This window comes from Sciurus vulgaris (genome assembly GCF_902686455.1).
Source record: "Sciurus vulgaris genome assembly, chromosome: 13".
Classification (NCBI taxonomy): Eukaryota; Metazoa; Chordata; class Mammalia; order Rodentia; family Sciuridae; genus Sciurus; species Sciurus vulgaris.
In genome coordinates, this window is record NC_136474.1 from 36877753 (window position 1) to 36896034 (window position 18282).

At 46.5% G+C, this 18282-nt stretch overlaps 1 protein-coding gene, 1 long non-coding RNA gene and 1 pseudogene across 3 annotated transcripts in view; all 3 read left to right on the forward strand.

Moving 5' to 3' along the window:
* The window catches only part of LOC306642744, an 838964-nt gene extending 821500 nt beyond the window's left edge, over positions 1-17464 (forward strand). Inside the window, exon 3 of the long non-coding RNA XR_013758659.1 lies at positions 17342-17464. This is a non-coding gene — a long non-coding RNA (uncharacterized lncRNA). The remainder of the gene's footprint in view (positions 1-17341) is intronic.
* On the forward strand, positions 265-2381 carry LOC306642879 (CMP-N-acetylneuraminate-beta-1,4-galactoside alpha-2,3-sialyltransferase-like; annotated as a pseudogene). Its single transcript has one exon. The product of its transcript is annotated as a CMP-N-acetylneuraminate-beta-1,4-galactoside alpha-2,3-sialyltransferase-like (transcript).
* Positions 6361-9905, forward strand: LOC306642891 (uncharacterized protein). Its single transcript, XM_079108709.1, has 2 exons — positions 6361-7733; positions 9423-9905. The coding sequence occupies exon 1, from the start codon at positions 6828-6830 to the stop codon at positions 7413-7415; it is 588 nt and encodes a 195-aa protein (XP_078964835.1). The 5' UTR covers positions 6361-6827; the 3' UTR covers positions 7416-7733; positions 9423-9905.
* Positions 17465-18282: the final 818 nt, after the last annotated feature.

Here is an 18282-nt window from a genome sequence, read left to right on the forward strand (position 1 = left end):
CACTTCACAGAAGATATACAATTGATCAACAAACATATGAAAAAATGTCTAATATCTCTAGCAATTAGAGAAATACAAATCAAAGCTACACTAAGATTTCATCTCATTCCAATTAGATGATTATCAAGAATACAAGCACTAGGCCAGCCGCTGTATCCCCACTGTGGCGGCGCCGGTGCAGCCCACCGGGTCGTGGGTGTCCGCCGCGGCTGCCACCGCTGTCTGCACCATTGAAACTTGTTAACCTCCTGCCTCAACCAGGCATGTGCCATCATACCTGCTGCTGGTGTAATTTTTAAGAAACTGTTAATTTTTATCATATAGGAAATTGTAAATCATGCGAAGATGGGATTCTTGGTCTTTGTGCGCAATCTGCTGCTAGCCCTCTGCCTCTTTCTGGTCCTGGGAGTTTGGTACTATTGTGCATGGAAGCTACACTTACTCCAATGGGAAGACTCTAATTCAGTGGTTCTTTCCTTTGACTCCACTGGACAGACACTAGGTTCAGAGTACTATCAACTGGGCTTCCTCCTGAAACTGGACTCTAAACTGCCTGCCAAGTTAGCCACCAAGTATGCCAACTTTTCAGACGGAGCCTGCAAGCCAGGGTAGGCTTCAGCCCTGATGACCACCCTTCCCCCAATTCTCCAAGCCAGCACCCATGTTCCTGGATGATTCCTTTTGCAAGTGGGCTAGGATTTGGGAGTTTATGCTGCCTTTTGGGATCAAAGGTCAAGATAATCTGATCAAAGCCACCTTATCAGTCACCAAAGAGTATCGCCTGACTCCTGCCTTGGATAGCCATCACTGCATCATCATGGGCAATGGAGATGTCCTTGCCAACAAGTCTCTGGGATCATGAATTAATGACTATGACATGGTAGTCAGACTGAACTCTGCACTAGTGAAGGGCTTCAAGAAGGAAGTGCGCAGCAAAACAACACTGCGCATTACTTACCCAGAGGGAGTCATGCAGCTGCCTGAGCAGTATGAGCTTGACTCTCTCTTTGTCCTCGTTGGCTTCAAGTGGCAGAACTTCAAGTGGTTGAAGTACATAGTCTACAAGGAGAGAGTGAGTGCATCAGATGGCTTCTGGAAATCGGTGGCCACTAGAGTGCCCAAGTGCCACCTGAGATCTGCATCCTCATATTTCATATTTCATCCCGGAGGCCGCCTTCATCCTCATCAGACTGCCATTCAACAATGGCCTGATGGGCAGGGGGAACATCCCAACTCTTGGCAGTGTGGCAGTGACCATGGCGCTGCATGGCTGTGATGAGGTGGCAGTCGCAGGCTTTGGCCGTGACATGAGCACGCCCAACACACCCCTGCACTACTATGAGACCGTGTGCATGGCAGCCATCAAAGAATCTTGGACACACAATATCCAGAGGGAGAAGGAGTTCCTGCGGAAGTTGGTGAAAGCTCATGTCAGCACTGACCTAAGCAATGGCATCTGAATGGACCCAGCACTCGGCCACAGAGGTCTAGGTGCCATCAGAGCAAGTAGCAACCACCTGTGCAGCAGTTTCTCAGACCCAGAGAAGGACAGTGCCAAGAGACCCCAGGGCCAGTGAGGCCTTGGTGGGTAGCCCGAGCTGTGCCTGTTTGGAAGCCAGCCTCAGAGACCAGCACTCAGCCTCTCTCATCCTGGGTCTGTGAAGTCAAAGGGCCAGGAGGCCACTGGCTGTGCCCAGCAGGCCCAGCATGCAGGAGGTGGGACATTAGGTAGCATGGCTGCTGCCAGAATTGTTTCTCCAATCAGTGTTTGGTGTATTATCATTTTGTGAATTTGGGCAGGGGGGAGGGAGGAATAATTTATTTTTAAATAAGATTGGAGATGTAAAGTTTGGTCCACTTGCTGTGCAGGAAGAGGCCCACTAGAGGGCCCATCAAGCAGTGGTACCAGACAGCTGGAGGGTGGGGATGCGGTGACCAGCCTATGCTGCACTGCAGGGCCGCAGGGAGGTGAGCAGCATCTCATGTCAGTCCCCTCCAGCTCACCACACTGTTTGGCCTTTCTTGGGGAGAAATGGGGTATTTCCACTCACCAGCCCCCAGCTGTCCTGCAGGGAAACCCTGGAGCCATCCCTTCAGAACCAACAGGACAGTCCTGGGCTAAAGCAGAGAGAACTTGAAAGCTCAGGAGGCCCAGCCCAGCTTGATAGGAATGGCTGTTCTCTCCTCCCCAACCACACCTGATCCACTGGATACCACCCAGGCCCGGACTAACCCACTTTTCAGGTGTTCTGGCTTTCCACAATGAGACTGCTAAGTCCTTGGGTTCTGCCTTTAGCCTGGACCAGAGGGAGGTGAAGCCCAAGGACTTTACCAGGCCGTGGCAGCCATCCTAGGCAACCCTCATAAAGCAATAAAGATCTTCCCTGAAAAAGGAAAGAAAGAAAGAAAGAAAAATACAAGCACCAAAAGGTATTTTCGAAGGTGTGGGGGAAAACGTACACTCATACATTGCTGTTGGGATTGCGTATTGGTGCAGCCTCTCTGGAAAGTAGTATGGAGATTCCTTAAAAAATCTGGAATGGAACAACCATTTGACCCAGGTATACCACTCCTTAGCCTATACCCGAAGGACTTAAAATCAGTGTACAACAGTGATGCAGCCACATCAATGTTCATAGCTGCTGAATTCACAATATCAGAATGAATTCTACTCATGTGTAACTAAAAAAGGAAAGAAATTAATAAAGCATAAAAATAGACACTTGGGTCATTTTATATTGTGTCAGCTAGGACTTCAAGTGAGTTTAATGAAATCCTACAATGTTGACTTCCACACAAAGAGTTGTTTTTAATAATATAAATAACATATTGCCAGGCAAGCCAGAGCTGCCTCAAGCTCATGCTGTCAGCCATCTCACAGCCTCCTTTCTCTACATTCTGCCATCCTCATGGCTCTCTTGAGATCCCAACATGACTACCTTCCACTTAGTTTCACTCTAGCACTCCAGACTAGAAGAAAGGAAATGCCAAGAAGGGATGATTCTTATATCAGAAGTTAGATATATAGCCTCACCATATATACAGAAGAATTACAAAATTTTTCCCAAGTATATTGCTGCTCTAACCAAAATTGGAGTATTTTTGTGAAGGAGTAACAAGAGAACATATATGAGGTCATTACATGATGTTGCCTACCAGTGTTTACCACATGTCATGCCAAAATGAAGTACAGCCTAAGTAGATCAAATTATCAGACTTACATGTGCCTAACATTGTTAAGAAAGACAGAAAGCAGCCAAGTGTGGGTGGTGCACACCTGTAATGTCAGCAACTTGGGAGCCTGAGATAGGAGAATTGTGAATTCAAAGCCAGCCTCAGCAACTTAGCAAGGTCCTGAAACACTTGGCAAGATCTCATCTCAAAATTAAAAGTAAAGATGGTTGGGGAGGTGGCTCAGTGGTTAAGCACCAGTGGTTTTTTATTTATTTATTTATTTATTTATATAAAGACTTGCACATTAGAGAGAGAGGCAGCAGGGCTGGGGCTGTAGCTCAGTGGCAGAGTGCTTTCCTAGCTCATGCAAGGCACTGGGTTCGATCCTTAGCACCATATAAAAATAAATGAAATAAAGAGATACAGCAGCCTTGCCATCCTCCCTTCCTCTCTTCCTTGTGTGCACAAACATGCTGCTGGCATATCTCAAACATAGTCAGGCTACACCAAGGGTATTTGACATCATCAAAGCTGAGAAGGGAGTAGTCCAGAATAGAGTGCCGCAGAAAGGCTGAAGGAGAGAACAGAAGTGGTCCTTGGGTTTAGTAATCTTGGATCTCTACCAACTATGTCAATCTGTTTGTGTAAGTTTGGGAGATCAGACTTGCAAGAAGCATAGAGTGGGGGAAATGTATACTTTTATTCTGGTAAGTTTGGCTATTTATCTTCTTTGTAGAGTTTACTTCCAGGAGAGCAGAAGAGGATTTTCTTGACTGAAAAACTAATGAATGAGTGAAAATCCCACTGCACCTAGTTTGCATTCATTTCCTCCAAAAGGACCCACACTAAAGTCATTTACCTTCCAATCAGTGCACTGAACTTTGGTATGCCCAAACCCTCTGGAATCTTACTGAATTTTTTCCTTTTTGGTTTTATTTAGCATTTATTGAGACTCTAAAAGCACTACCCATGAAAGGAAAAAGTGGACAAATTGGACTTCATCAGAATGAGAAACTGCTGCTTTAGAAAATAAATTGTTAAAAAAAATGAAAAAACCATTCAGAGATGGGACAAATGCATATCTATATCTTAGTCTGAAATGAGCTGGTATCCAGAATTCATAAAAGAACCCTTAAAACCCAAAATAAGAAGACATAACACAATTAAAAAGAAACCAAAAATTTGAAGTGATACTCTACAAAAGAAGGTGTAAAATAGTCAATTAGTATAAAAGTACAACATTACTGTAAGGCAATGTAAAATACTTAACATTACTATTCATTAGGAAAACTCAATTTAAGCCACACGGTCTCCAAACTGGTCTCCAAAATGTTCCTCAGATATTCTTCAGGTATCTGTGGCTGGAAGTCTTGACTCTGGTTCTTCACTCCACCTGGGAGGCTCTTCCCAGGTGCTACAGGCCTTGTTATAGCCTGCAAGAAGTACCTGACTTTTCCTGTTACTTTTTCTAGTACAAAGTATGCACTTTTTCTCTCCCTCTTGGTTACTGCCTATCACGAGGATCCATGTGACTGTCTCCCATAAAGGTGGTGTGGGATTCCAATGATTTCTATCTCCTGGTGTACATATTCCTGTCTAGATCTCTTCTGTGATGAAGAGGGCCCAGTCACATGACAATAGGGCTTTGCAGAAATGATGCTGTGTGTTTCTAGGGCTAGGTTATAAAAGATACTGCACCTTCTGTGTGGCTCTCCTTTGGGGTAGGTGAGCTGCCATGTAGTGACCATGCTCAACGGTCCCCATAGAGAATTCATGGGATTATACATCCAACACTCAGCACTCACCTGCCTAGCATGAGTCATCTAGAGGACTGTGTGAGAATCCTCCAGTTCATCAAGGCTTCCGGTAACTGCAACTCTTGTTGACATCTGCAACCTCCTGGGGGCCTCTGAACCATACCACCTTGCTAAGTTTCTCCTGAATTCTTGACCCACTGAACTTACGTGAAATGATCAATGTTTACTGTTTGAAGCTGTTATATTTTGGGGCATTTTGATATGAAGCAACTGATAACTAATATAGGTGGAAAGGAATATGTAGCTTCAATTTCAACTTGGATCTAAGTCATTTTGCTAACCACTGAGAAAGATTATGCTTTGATCCCTTCAATTTTACCTATCACGTTTATCTTTCAGTTTTGAACCAATAGGGAGGGGAGGAAGAAGGGAGTAAGAGGGAAAGCAGGCTGGCATTATTGACAAGAAAACAGTGGAAAATGGCCAAAGGTGCCAGGATCTCCTTCTCCAAGGTACACAGTCCCACAGAAATGTCAGTCTTGCTGAGTGACCAATTTTTTTTTAAGAGCAGGGCTCAGAGGACCCTTCTTCTCAGTCTCTGCTTTTTTGCTCCATTCAATATAGAGGAGTCAGGACTGTTTCAAGACCAACTCTTAAAATTTTACTTACTCTGAAAGCATCTGTAAGGGTTCCCAAGGAAAGGTAAAATGAGGAAAACCCCAAAGATAAACACCTGGCAAACTTCAAACAACACTCTGGAGAGCCGCCCTCAGTTCAAAGGCACCAATGTGGGTAGGAGGAGGAGCTTGGGGTCCAGGAAGGTGATAATGGTTTTACAACCCAGCCAAGAGCTGGCATCTTCTCCCATTCTCCCTCTGGATTTCCAGCCGGGCCCTGGACAGCTACAATCAGTACCCCTAATTCGTATTAGTAAAGAGAACTGTGTGAGATGTTCCTCCAAACAAATGGGGCAGAGACAGTTTGAGGCCTTGTTTGAACAGGGCGGGGTCTGGGCTGGCCCAGCCATTTTCTCAGCAGACCATAGCTAGGGAACTTTCTGCCATGTCTGTATCTGTTGGGTGGTTCCAGGAAGGCAAGCTCAACAGCCTCCTCTGGGTATGGCACCCAGGGCCAGGTCTCTCCCTAATTCAGGCCAATTAACAGGGAATATTGCTCCAGCAAAAAAACAGTAAACAAACTGCTAGGTAATCAGTTAAAAGACAAATGTCAGAAAACAAACAAAACAGAGTGGTAGGATAATCCAAATCTTTCCTCCAAGAGAGAAAAAACAGAAAATTCCTGTTACACACAAGACGATCAGGTCTTCCAAATCCAGACCTTTGCATGTGCTAAGCAAAACCAAGAATAAACAAGAACATGTGCTATTTTAATTGCGTTCAAAACGTCTTTTACAAGTGAAGCGAATTAATTTTGTATGTTCTGGGGTTCTGCAGAGAACAAATAGCATTCGACCTTAAATGAGTAAAATGACACGTTTTCCGCGGTGACTTCAGATAGCATCCTGCTCCGGCAGAATCTCTCCTCACATTTAAACTCCCAGCAGTTTCTGAGCATTTTGGAGGGACTTGGTTGTTGTATGGGTCTTGGCAAGGAGCCCGCGACGACGCCTTTAGTTTCTCTGCTTGAGCATCCCCTTTGCCAAGCCCTCGCTTCTCTCCTCCTGGGTCTAGAGTTTCCGGGGTCCTAGCTCCATGATTTACCCCAGTAGAGGTCGCCTGGAATCTGATTTCTGACCTATGTTCCCGTATTTTCCGACTCCTAAAGGTTGGCGACAACTGCCCTGGAAGTCCGTGCAGCGTAGGCAGCTCCCGCAAGGTCCTACTGGACCCCCACAAGGTGTCACTTTTGTGTCCAAGCGTTCTGAGGCGCAAACCCATGGGCGGGCGCGGGAGGCAGCTTCCAGGACACTGCAGCTATCCCCGGATGCATAGGATCCCCGCCCGCTGCCCGGGAGAATCTCCGGCAGAGGGCGCCGGCGCCGGTCCCGCTCTACCCTTCCCGGCAAGGCAAGCAAAGGACTTTGCCTACTGCGCACCTGCACGCGGTCCGCCCCCCTGGCTCGTCCCGGCGACTTGTTGGACGCCCGAACCGGAGCCCCGGAACCTCCCCAGTGAGCCCGTGCCGCAGCGGCAGTCAAGCGCCTCATCCAGGCTGGGAGAGGAGGACGACGAAGAGGTCCTAGAAGCGCAGGGAAAAAGAAGAGCGAAGCTCAGGGAGAAAGAAGAGCAGACGCGCTGCAGAAGCGGGTGGCGGCGCCGGGTCCGAGGCCTGAAGGCCGAGGGTGACAGACGGAGGGGGCCCCCGTCTCCTTCGGCTGGCGGCATGGCCCGGGGCTTGGCGCTGCCTTGGCGGGCGACACTGTGGGCTCCCGCCGTCTGGGCAGCTGCCGCGCTCCTGCTCTCCGTACCTGGAACCTCAGGTAAGACCTTGCGCGCCTGCTCCTGGCGCCAGCAGCGGGCTTGAGGTTCGCCCCTTCCTCCGCCGCTTTGGCTCCTGCCAACATGCCGGTGCCCTTCCTCCCGAGCGAGGGGCCCGGGGCAGGGCTATCCGCACTGCCCAGAGCCAGCCTGGGCCCTGGGCCCCCAATAATCCCCGCTCTGGGGATGACTGTTTCCAGAGGCCAGAGGTGGGCGGCGGCGGGGAGCCCCTCGGCAGGACTTTCCGAAGGTCGTGAGCCAGCGGATGGGTGACTGTGCGCGAGTGCGCTCCGCAGTCCCGGACCAACAGTCTCAGAAGTGCCTGGTGAATCTCAGGACCCGACTCGGTTCTTCGCCCTGGAAGGTACCCTTGCAGGGTCCACGAACCCCAGTACTCCCGTCTGTGCCCAAGGCGCCTAAGGCCAGGGTGGGTTGATGCGGAGCCAACGCTTGGGTTGGACGAAACGGGGAATCCCAGCAGCTCCCTGGTCCAGACGCCTGGCTTTCTCCTGCCACTTGATTGAAGTGCGTGACTTCCCTTTTGTTGGCTTTTAAGTCCTCCTCTCCCTCACCGTCTGGGGTGGCGGAAGTGGCGTTTCTTGTGACTAGGGTTGGGGTCCCCGCAACATCCCTGGACCCCAAGACCCGGGAGGAGGTGAACGGTTGGAGGGGCGGGGCTCCGTCCTCCGGTGACATTTCCTCTTCTGGAAACCCTGTCCCCTAGGGGCCTTGTAGGGCTCGTCTGCGTGGACCCTGAAGGTGGCGCTGGGGACCTGCCTGGAGTGCCCAGAGGACGCGGTGTTGGTCCTTGCCCTGCAGACGCAGGGCGTACCTAGGGCCTGAGCGCTCCTGGTCGGATTCTAGGCACACAGCTGGTTTGGGGGACAGTGGTCGGGGCCACTAGGCTCTGGAGGACTGGAAGACGAGAAGTTTCGCTTTAAGTCATAGAAATGTGTAAGACGCTCCACATGCTTAAAGGGGTTTCAGTATCCATTTTCCTCCCGTATTCCTGCAGGGGCAATTTCAGGCAGAGGAGCACTCACAGCTCTGCCCGCGCCCTGCTGCTAAAAGTGCGCTCTAGGTATCCAGCCCTGCAGCTCTGACTGGTCCAGTGAATGAGAGGGAGCATGTGGAGCGGACCTTCCTGGGGGATTGCTTGAGTTTAAGCAGATGCTGATTAAGTCAACTTTCTTGATGACTTGATCTGGAAGGAGGTTTACCTTTATATTCCTGTTCATTAAAGAGTAAGCCGTTCAGAGTGCACGATGAAATAAGTGAAGCACTTTTTAAGTACCCTTCTCTAATGATCTCTGTTGATATCTGCACCCTACTTCCAGTACCTGCCCTGCAAGAATCCCCCTCCTCTTTACAATCAAGTTATCTTTTGGTTGGGCGTGGGAATGGGTGAGGCTTTGTACACGTTGCTTTGATGTGTGGTGACCCGTTGCTGGTGGCCACACAGTGGTTAATTGCCCTTGCAAACCGTGTGGCTCGGGGCTGTTGCTGTTGTGAGGGATTTGAGATGGGCCATGAGGAAGGATGATGCATTCATTGCTTAAATTAAGATTGTAACAACGATAGGAAAGTCGTTTGTGTTTCAGGTAGAGTAGTTTAAACACCACCATGCTCAAGTGGAAATTAAGAACCAATGAACAAAGCATCTAAGGACATTTTCTTTAATTTTTGAACCCTTTTTTAACTGATATAATAACACCCCATAGGGGAAGGAGTAGGATATAATTTTATTCTTTCTGGACATCTAGATTAACCGAAAGTCCAAAGAATATGATAATTTTATATTTAAAGTGTGAGTAAAGTTATCTGATTACAGGAAATTTTAGGTGTTCAGTATCTAATCTGAGTGTGTTGTCCACAAAGTGATTTACTATGTAGAAACATCAAAAGATTCTAAAATGATATCTAAGTTCTTATTCTACATTTTTATGGGAAGGCTGTTTCCTAAGGAGACAAATACCTGACACGGTACCATGTTTTACTCAGTTAGGGTCCTCCTTCCTCTCATGTGGCAGTGTAATGTTTATTTCTGGCCCAGATCCCAGGAGTGATGATCATAATAAATGATGATAGTGACCCATCTAGAAGAAAATAAGTGAAAGCATTGTATAAGAAGATTTTGCAGAAACATAAGTTTTTATATGTGTTGTGAACTCATGGCCCACAAATAAGAGGCAGGAAACTGGAAGCAAACCTCAGATCAGCAAGCTTTCCTTATTCTGCAGCAAAGTCAATCAATCAGGCAGGGGAGGGCCCATTTTCTGGGTATGGAGTCCCTGCCCCCTCCCCCTCCTTACAAAAGGAGTCTGGGTTTTATAGTTTCATTGGACACTGCAGATGTGCAGTTGGACAGGTAGGGGCTAGTTGGACAGGTTAAAACTGTAACTTACGAAGGTAATTGTGAAAAGGTTGAAACTCATTGTTATCTGGGGAGATGAGTCTAGATCCCTAGGGATGAGTACTCAAATATTGCCCATTGCTTTTCTTTCTCTGGGATCCATTGTTTCCCAGAATTTCATTATTTGCTGTGCCTCCATTTAGGGCTAATTTACAATGGGGGAAGGTCAAAATCCGGGGCCCAGCATTCAGTAACCGTCCCTTTCCTTTAGGGCCTATTGTTATTAGCAAAGGATTTACTGTGTGGTTTAATGTTTGGCTAATTTCCTTCCCTCCTCCAGGGCCACATTGACTCTCTATTTTTCTTGGGGAACTGTCTTGTAGGAATATTATTTTTCATAATCCTTCATGTATGGTCAGGCAGCATGTTTTTCTTATTATGGCTGAGCATCAAGCAAAGGAGTACACATTTGAAACTTTCAGCGTTTAATAATGTGATCAGGTTGAGTCACCATTTGAGAAGAATGTCATTCTTAGAATCTGAACACCATGAACTGTGGGGCACACTGTAACTGGGCACTGTAGTCAAAGGGCTGCACTTTCACAGTGATACCGCTCTTTACCGGTGACGAGTCCTGCTTCCTCAGGTGTTGAAGTATAACGCCGGAGAAGCACGCCGAGGCAAATGTAGAGTGGAAAATGCAGCTTTATTAAAGAAAAGTAAAAGCAGACTTCTCCCGGGTGGAAGAAGGGGACCCAAAGGCGGAATCCGTGGGATGAGCAAATCCTGTCCTTTTTATGGGTTTTATTCTCCCATTCTCTCCCCTTATCTCTTTCCTTCCTGCCTACAGGTTAGGCCTGGTTTTGCAGGTGAGAAGCGGATGGGGCAGGGGAGGGTCAAAGTGACTCAGGCGGGTAAGGGCCCAGGGGGCATTAATCAGCATCTTCTTGCCTGCAGTCTCCGACAAGGGCAGGTAAATTTGGTTATCAATGGGTTCTGCAGGTCCTTGACATTCCATTCTCCCACAGCAGTCTCCAACTTCCAGAGGCAGATGGTTTTATGGCCTCCATTTTCTCGATCTGACCCGATTCCCTATTTCTACACTAACTGCCTGTCCCCAATTCTGGCTTCATTCCCCCCTCTAATCTTAGGAACTCCATGCTGCTGGGGAAGGGGGTCGATGACCGCTCTGACTTCTTCGAGCTGGAAGTGGACGGCGTGGGGTAAGCAGCTTGGAGTTCCTTTTTAGAAATCGGGTCGATCGAGGGGTCCACGGTAAAAGTCTGGTTGAGGAATAATGGGCTGGAGGGTCATTTGAGAGATGGGCGGTCTATAAGAGAAACAAGAAGTTATGAGTACCGGGATAAGATTAATGCAACAGTAAATACCACAGCATAGAAACACGCCAATGAGTATGATGATGATGACAGAAACTAATAATGTTCTCCACCAGGAGGTACCAGAGAACCAGGAGCTAAGAATTTGTTCCCATGATGGGTCTGGGGAGGACATGGCCTCTATCTGAGAATGTAAATCTTTAAGGATGTCAGTCACATTGCCGGAGTTGTCAGGGATGTAAACACAGCATTCAGTTCTAACAATGGCACAAGTACCGCCTTGGGCTGCAGTGAGAATATCTAAAGCCATTTGGTTTTGTAAGACAGCTTTCCTCATGAGTGTCACTTCTGTGTTAAGGAGAGAAATGCTTTCTTCAACGTCATGGAGGGCGGTTTGGGTATAATTGTTTAGAGTTTCCACATGCCACATTACATCCTCTAAACCAATTTGTGGGATAAACATTGAAGCTAAATGATCATACCAACGAAAAACAGATCGTCCCCATCTGTGTTTGAGATTGGGGAGATTTGCTGGCTGTTCTATACTTGGGGTCCATCGCCCTTGCATCCAGGGGTACCCGATAGTACATCTTCCTATCCAGCCTGGGGGAAGCCAGGGCCATAAGTTAGTTCCACATATCCATTGTGTCCCATTGGGTGCTGGCCAGCTAATTTCAGGTCTATAGAGCCAATCAGTTCCAAACCAATCATTGGCTTGTAAAATTACAATTTGTTGGCATTGTGACTCTGGGGTCCATCCTAATTCTCGAGTACTATTAGGCCATATATCATAAGTATGGTTATGTTGTTCCCAACAGATTGGGGCCTTTTGGTTTAGATGCCCAATGGTGGGTGTAAGCCATAAATTTCCATCCCAAACCTGATAATAACCATCTTTGTATCTGTGACATATTGGTGGCAGTGGTGGAGAGTTAGAAGCAAATGGGCCTGCATGTGTCTTAATGGCAGTAGAAATTTGAACATTGGTCTGCTCTAAAGTGAAAGCCTTTTTATGACCTGGTAGTGACAGTTTCATTGATAGGCCATAAGCTAACATTGGCACGAGTAGCAGTTTGTAAGGAGGGTTTTTCCTTCTTTTGTTCTAATATTAAGGACTGTAAATTCGTCCAGTCATCTCCCTGTAAAGGAGATACCCACCAAGGTAGTCCAGAGGTGCTGGAAAGGGGTAGTAGCCCACATATCCAACAATTATCTTTCTGTAATTTAGTGGCATATTGCTGGGCCCAATTTAGGAAAGAATTGGTTTCAGTGGATCTGCTTATAATAATAAAGAAAGAGAGGAAGAAAAGTTTACATATCACCATTGTCTCTGCAGAAGAGATATTTTAGGTCTTCTATTGGAGTGCAGGAATATCGTTCCTCAGTTCCTTGGGAGGAAGGTTCTTTGGGAGTTGACTCAGGATGACAGGCTTTAACTCGAGAGTGGTGAATCCAGTTCTCTTGTCCCAGTACTTTTACTGCAGAGGGGGTAGATAAGATTACAGGAAAAGGTCCTTTCCAAATAGGGTCTAAATTTGGAGAACTTGAAGGTACGGTTTTTATCATGACTAGATCTCCAGGCTCATACAGAGGTGGAGAAGTGATTGGCTCAGATGCAGGATATTTACAGATTTCAGTTTGAAATTTGGCCAACTTTGTGATATGAGCCACTAAATCTGCAGTTTCCTGATCTTTAAGGATATCATTTCTTAGGAATGGCCTCCCATATAGGAGCTCAAATGGGCTGAGCCCTAATGTTTTGGGGGTATTCCTGATTCTGAGTAGGGCTAGAGGAAGCATTTTAGGCCAGGGATAGTGAGTTTCTTGAGTGAGTTTTCTTAGGTGCCTCTTTAGGATGTCATTAGTCTTTTCTACCTTTCCTGAAGATTGGGGCCTCCATGCACAGTGGAGATGGTACTTTATGCCTAGGGCTTTGGATATTCCCTGAGTGACAGCAGCCTTGAAAGCAGCTCCATTGTCACTTTGGAGGCTGCGGGGCAGCCCAAATCGAGGAATTATTTCCTGTAATAAGGCTTTGACTACTTCTCCTGCCTGTTCAGTTCTGGAGGGATAGGCCTCAGTCCATCCAGTAAAGGTATCTACCATAACCAATAAATATTGAAATCCATTACTTTTTGGCATGTGAGTAAAATCAAGTTGCCAGTCTTCTCCAGGGAATTGTCCCGTTCTTTGTAGCCTTGGGGGCTTTTTGGCAGAGTTAAGTGGGTTATTCCTTTGGCACGTCTCACAGGCTTTGACTATTTGTTGGACTGTTTTTGAAATATGTTTCCCTTCAAATATTTCTTGAGTTAATTTGAGAGTGTTTTCTTCTCCCAGATGGAAAGATTGATGTAGGGTGTGTAAAATCTTCCACTGGGAATTAGCAGGTAAGTAAAGTTTGTTATCTTCCATTTGAATCCACCCAGAGGGCAAGAGGTTACCACCTTTAGATAAAGCCTGCTGTGTCTCCTCCTGGGTGTATTGGGGCTTTATCTCTGGGGGAGGACCTGTCCATATCAGAGGGGCTAAGGTTGTCATTTGTTGTAAAGTCCCCTTAGCAGCTTCTTTGGCTTGCTGATCTGCTCGTCTATTGCCTTCTGTTATTTCATCTATTCCTTTTTGATGTCCAGGGCAGTGGATTACTGCTACCTCTTTGGGTAAATGGACAGCTTCTAATAGTTTTAAGATCTGTTTATAGTTTTTTATAGCTGTTCCCCCAGTTGTTTGAAATCCTCTTTCTTTCCAAATTGCTGCATGTGCATGCAGGATTAGGTAGGCATATTTAGAGTCAGTATAAATATTAATTTTCTGTTGTTTTCCTAGTTCCAGGGCTCTTGTTAGGGCTATCAATTCTGCAAGTTGTGCGCTTGTGCCTGGGGGCAAAGATTGTGCTTCTAAAGTGTCATGTAGAGTCACCACAGCATATCCAGCTTTGCGTTCTCCTTGTTCCACAAAGGAACTTCCATCAGTGAACATGGTGAGGTCTGGATTAGACAGGGGAAGGTTTTGAAGGTCTTGTCGGGCTGAGTAATTCATAGTTAGGACCTGTTGGCAGTCATGCTCAGGACTTTCCTCTAATGTTTCTGGTAGGAAAGTAGCTGGATTTAAAGTAGAACAAGTCCTTATCTGAGTTATGGGTCCTTCCAGAAGTAAAGCCTGATATTTTAGAAGGCGACTATCTGAAAGCCATAGTCCTCCTTTCGAGTTTAAAATTCCTGAGAGATCATGGGAAGTGTAGACAATAAGGTCTCTTCCCAGGATGATTTTGATTGCCTCAGGGACTAGTAGAGCTACAGCTGCAATTACTCGCAAACAGTGGGGCCATCCCCGAGATACCACATCAAGTTCCTTGCTGAGATAGGCTACTGGCTGTTGAATAGGTCCATTCTTTTGTGTTACCACTCCTAGGGCTATTCCTCCTCTTTCAGTGACAAACAGGTTAAATTCCTTTTCGGTAGGTAAACTAAGGGCAGGGGCTTGGAGTAGGGCCCCTTTTAATGTCTTAAAGGCTTTAATATGTTCTGGTTCCCATATTAGGTTGGTTGCTCCTTGTTGTAAAGTTTCTTTCAGAAGACTGTAAAGAGGCTTAGCCAATTCCCCAGACCCAGGAATCCAAAGTCTGCAGTATCCAGTTATTCCTAGGAAGCCTCTGAGCTGCCTTAGGGTCTGAGGCAGAGGATATTGTCCTATGGGAGTTATGCTTTCCTGTCCTAGTTTGCGGATTCCTTGAGATAGTTGTAATCCTAAATATTGGACCTGTTGCTGACATAATTGAGCTTTCTTTTTTTGAGACTTTATAACCCCGATTGGCTAAGAAGTTTAAGAGTTCTGTAGTAGCCTTTTGACATTCCTCCTGGGTGGAGGCGCATAACAGGATGTCATCCACATATTGGAGAACAATTGCAGATGTTTTATCTCTGAATTCTGCTAAGTCCTTAGCCAGAGTTTGTCCAAATAGGTGGGGGCTATCTCTAAATCCTTGGGGCAGTACTGTCCAGGTCAATTGAGATCCACTATCTGGTTCCTCAAAGGCAAACAGATACTGAGACTGAGAGTCCAGAGGTATGCAAAAGAAGGCATCCTTTAGATCTAACACAGTAAACCAAGCAGCAGTTGCTGGAATCTCAGATAGCAGAGTATATGGATTAGGAACTACTGGGTGGAGGGGAACAACTGCTTCATTAATTATTCTGAGGTCTTGGACTAAACGCCATTCCCCATTTGATTTTTGAACTCCTAAAATCGGTGTATTGCATGGGCTATTACAAGGTACTAAAAGTTCCTGCTGTTTGAGGTTTTGGATGATCTTTAATAAGCCCTTTTTTGCTTCTGGGCGTAGCGGGTATTGTCTTTGATGTGGAAAGACAGAGGGATCCTTTAAGACTATTTTAATTGGGATCGCGCTTTTTGCCCGTCCAATTTTGCCTTCAGTGGCCCATACTTCAGGGTTTATATCACATTCTAGTAGAGGTAAACACAATGATCCTTGTGGTCCCAAATTCATTGTAATGGAAGTCTGAAGTTTTGAAAGTAAGTCCCTTCCCAGTAAAGGGGTAGGGCATTCTGGGACTATCAGGAATGCATGAGAAAACATCATCCCATCCCACTCACAACTCAGTGGGGGAGTAAACTTTCTGGTAATAGGCCGTCCAGACACTCCTTGCACCGTTATAGTATTAGAGGAAAGAGGTCCAGGATAAGAGGTGAGCACTGAAAAACTGGCGCCAGTATCTAAGAGGAAGTTGACCTCTTGGCTCCCTACGGAGAAGCATACCCGGGGCTCATGTGTAGTGATAGGAGTTACGGGAGCCATTAGAATCGGCCCCGGGCCCCGTCAGGCCTGTGTGGAAGAGTCTGGCCTCGAGGACCTACGCCCCTGAGGACAGTCGCTTTTCCAATGATTGCCTTGACATTTAGGGCAGGGCTCCGGCGGTGGCCGTTTGGCTTGGGGACATTCCCGTTTGAAATGTCCCTCCTTTCCACAATGGAAACAAACTCCTTTTGTGGCCTGAGGTACATTCCGTTTTCCTCCTGTTTCACCCGGGAAGCTAACTCCTCTTAGGGCTAAGACCAGCGCTTCAGTCTTTTTCTTGTCTCTACGCTCTTTTTCCTTCTTTTCCTCTACATCTCGATTATAAAAAACGGAAGTTGCAAGTCGGAGGATATCATCTAAGGATTGATCAGGGCCATATGCCAATTTCTGTAATTTCCTCCGAATGTCTGGGGCTGACTGAATGATAAATTTGTCCTTTAAAAGTAAATGGCCCTCTGTGGATTCAGGATCCACGGTGGTGTGTTTTCTCATTGCCTCCCTGAGTTTCTCCATAAAAATAGCTGGGCTTTCCTCAGGACCTTGTATAATTTCAGAAACCTTGGAATAGTTAATAGGCTTCTGTTTGATTCTCCTAAGGGCCTCGAGGACTAACATTTGGAAGTGTCTGATCTTCCAAGCGTCCTGTTCATCGTTTGGATCCCAGTCGGGATCATTTCTTGGAACTGCCTGTGCTCCCGATGGATAGTTGGGTTTGGATCTAGTTTGGGCTCCTGGGGCATGAGCAAGGTGTAGGTCATCCCCAAATTGTTCAGCTGCTTTTAGAGTGGCTTCCTTCTCATTGGAGGTTAAAGTCTGGTTAAGTAACAGGATAATATCCTTCCAGGTGAGGTCAAACACCTGGCATAGGTTTTGAAACACCTCAATATATTTATCTGGATCTTCTGAAAATTTCCCTAGGTCTGTTTTTATCTGTCTTAGGTCTTGGAGGGAGAAAGGGTTGTATACTTTAATTGGTCCAAATTCTCCTCCTGGCATCTCCTGGAGAGGTAGTATATTTGATCTGTCCACTGGGGCAGATGGAAAAGGACCAGGGTATGGAGGACAGGAGGCCTGCTGATGGACATTAGCAGAAAATTCCTTTCCCTCAGTAGGTGACTCTTTAAGGTTTTCTTCCTTTCTGGTAGTGGTTATGGCTGAGTTTATTTTACATTGTTGGCATAATTTGGGGTCTTCCCTTAGAATAAAGAAGATTTGAACATAAGGTACCTCACACCATTTTCCTTCCCTTTTGCAAAATTTATCAAGCTGTAAAATGGTATTAAAATTTATACTTCCCTCTGGCGGCCAAGATTCTCCATCAGAGAGTTTGTATTGAGGCCAGGCCTGGCGGCAGAAGAAAATGAGGCGCTTTTTCTTGAGTGTCTGTGGGTCAAATTTGTCCCAGTTTTTCAGTATGCAGGCTAGTGGTGAACCTGGCAATACTGTTGAGAGTGAAGCTCCCATCTAAGTGGAAGAAAAGAAAAATAGACCTCAGGCGCCCGCGCCGGAGACCATATTTAGGGACGTCTCCCTAAGTTTGAGCTTCAATACGGTCCAGAAAACCCGTCTCTCGCTACTTGGCTTTGCCAAAGTGATTTCTGGCCTTCTTTGGCAAAGTGCTAGGGTTCTAGTTTGCCCTGTGCTAGAAACCCTTGGAGGATTCAGACTTAAGGGCATTACTGCTTTCCTCCCTGCCACTATGAATTCCTAATTAAGAGGGACCCACAACAAAAGAATTGCACATCTTACTGCCTATTTTGTAGACTAAAGGAATCTCCAAAGGGTGAGGGGGACACCTATTGATTGTTAGACAGATAATACCCTGTTCCCTGAGGGATTCAAGGGAGGCGTCGAATTAAAATATACATCCTCCCTGCAGCTTAGAACACACTGAGCACCTTTAAGCACAGGAAAACTTTAAACACACTAGCAAAGGCTAAATATGCAAACAAAGATAACCTAAGCATTTTCTACCTAATTTTCTTATGTCTTTCTCTTAATCCTACCATCTGAATGTTTAATGTCTGATCGGCGAGTGAAAGGGAAACATCCAGGAGGGAATGGATGTGTGTGGTGTGATGCACGGCCCATACGGAGGCAAATGTAATTGGCGCTTTCCCTCAGTGCCATTTGTCTACCGATCGCCTTGGATACCCCTTAGGGCTGTCGGGAGGGGGAGTCCGGAGAAGGAACCTTTGGGGTTCACCCGAGAGTAGCCCGGGCCGAGAACCCCGCAGTTGTTCCAACCCTTCCTCCGCCTCCACGCATCCTGGGCAGATCAGGACTAGGGACACTGTGTACTGGCGGCAATTGCGCTCCGGGCCTGGACAGAAAAGTAGGAAACGGCTTCAGCAGAGCCCCAACATGCCTGCAGAACAGGTGATTGGAAACTTGCCTGGGCCGGGAAACC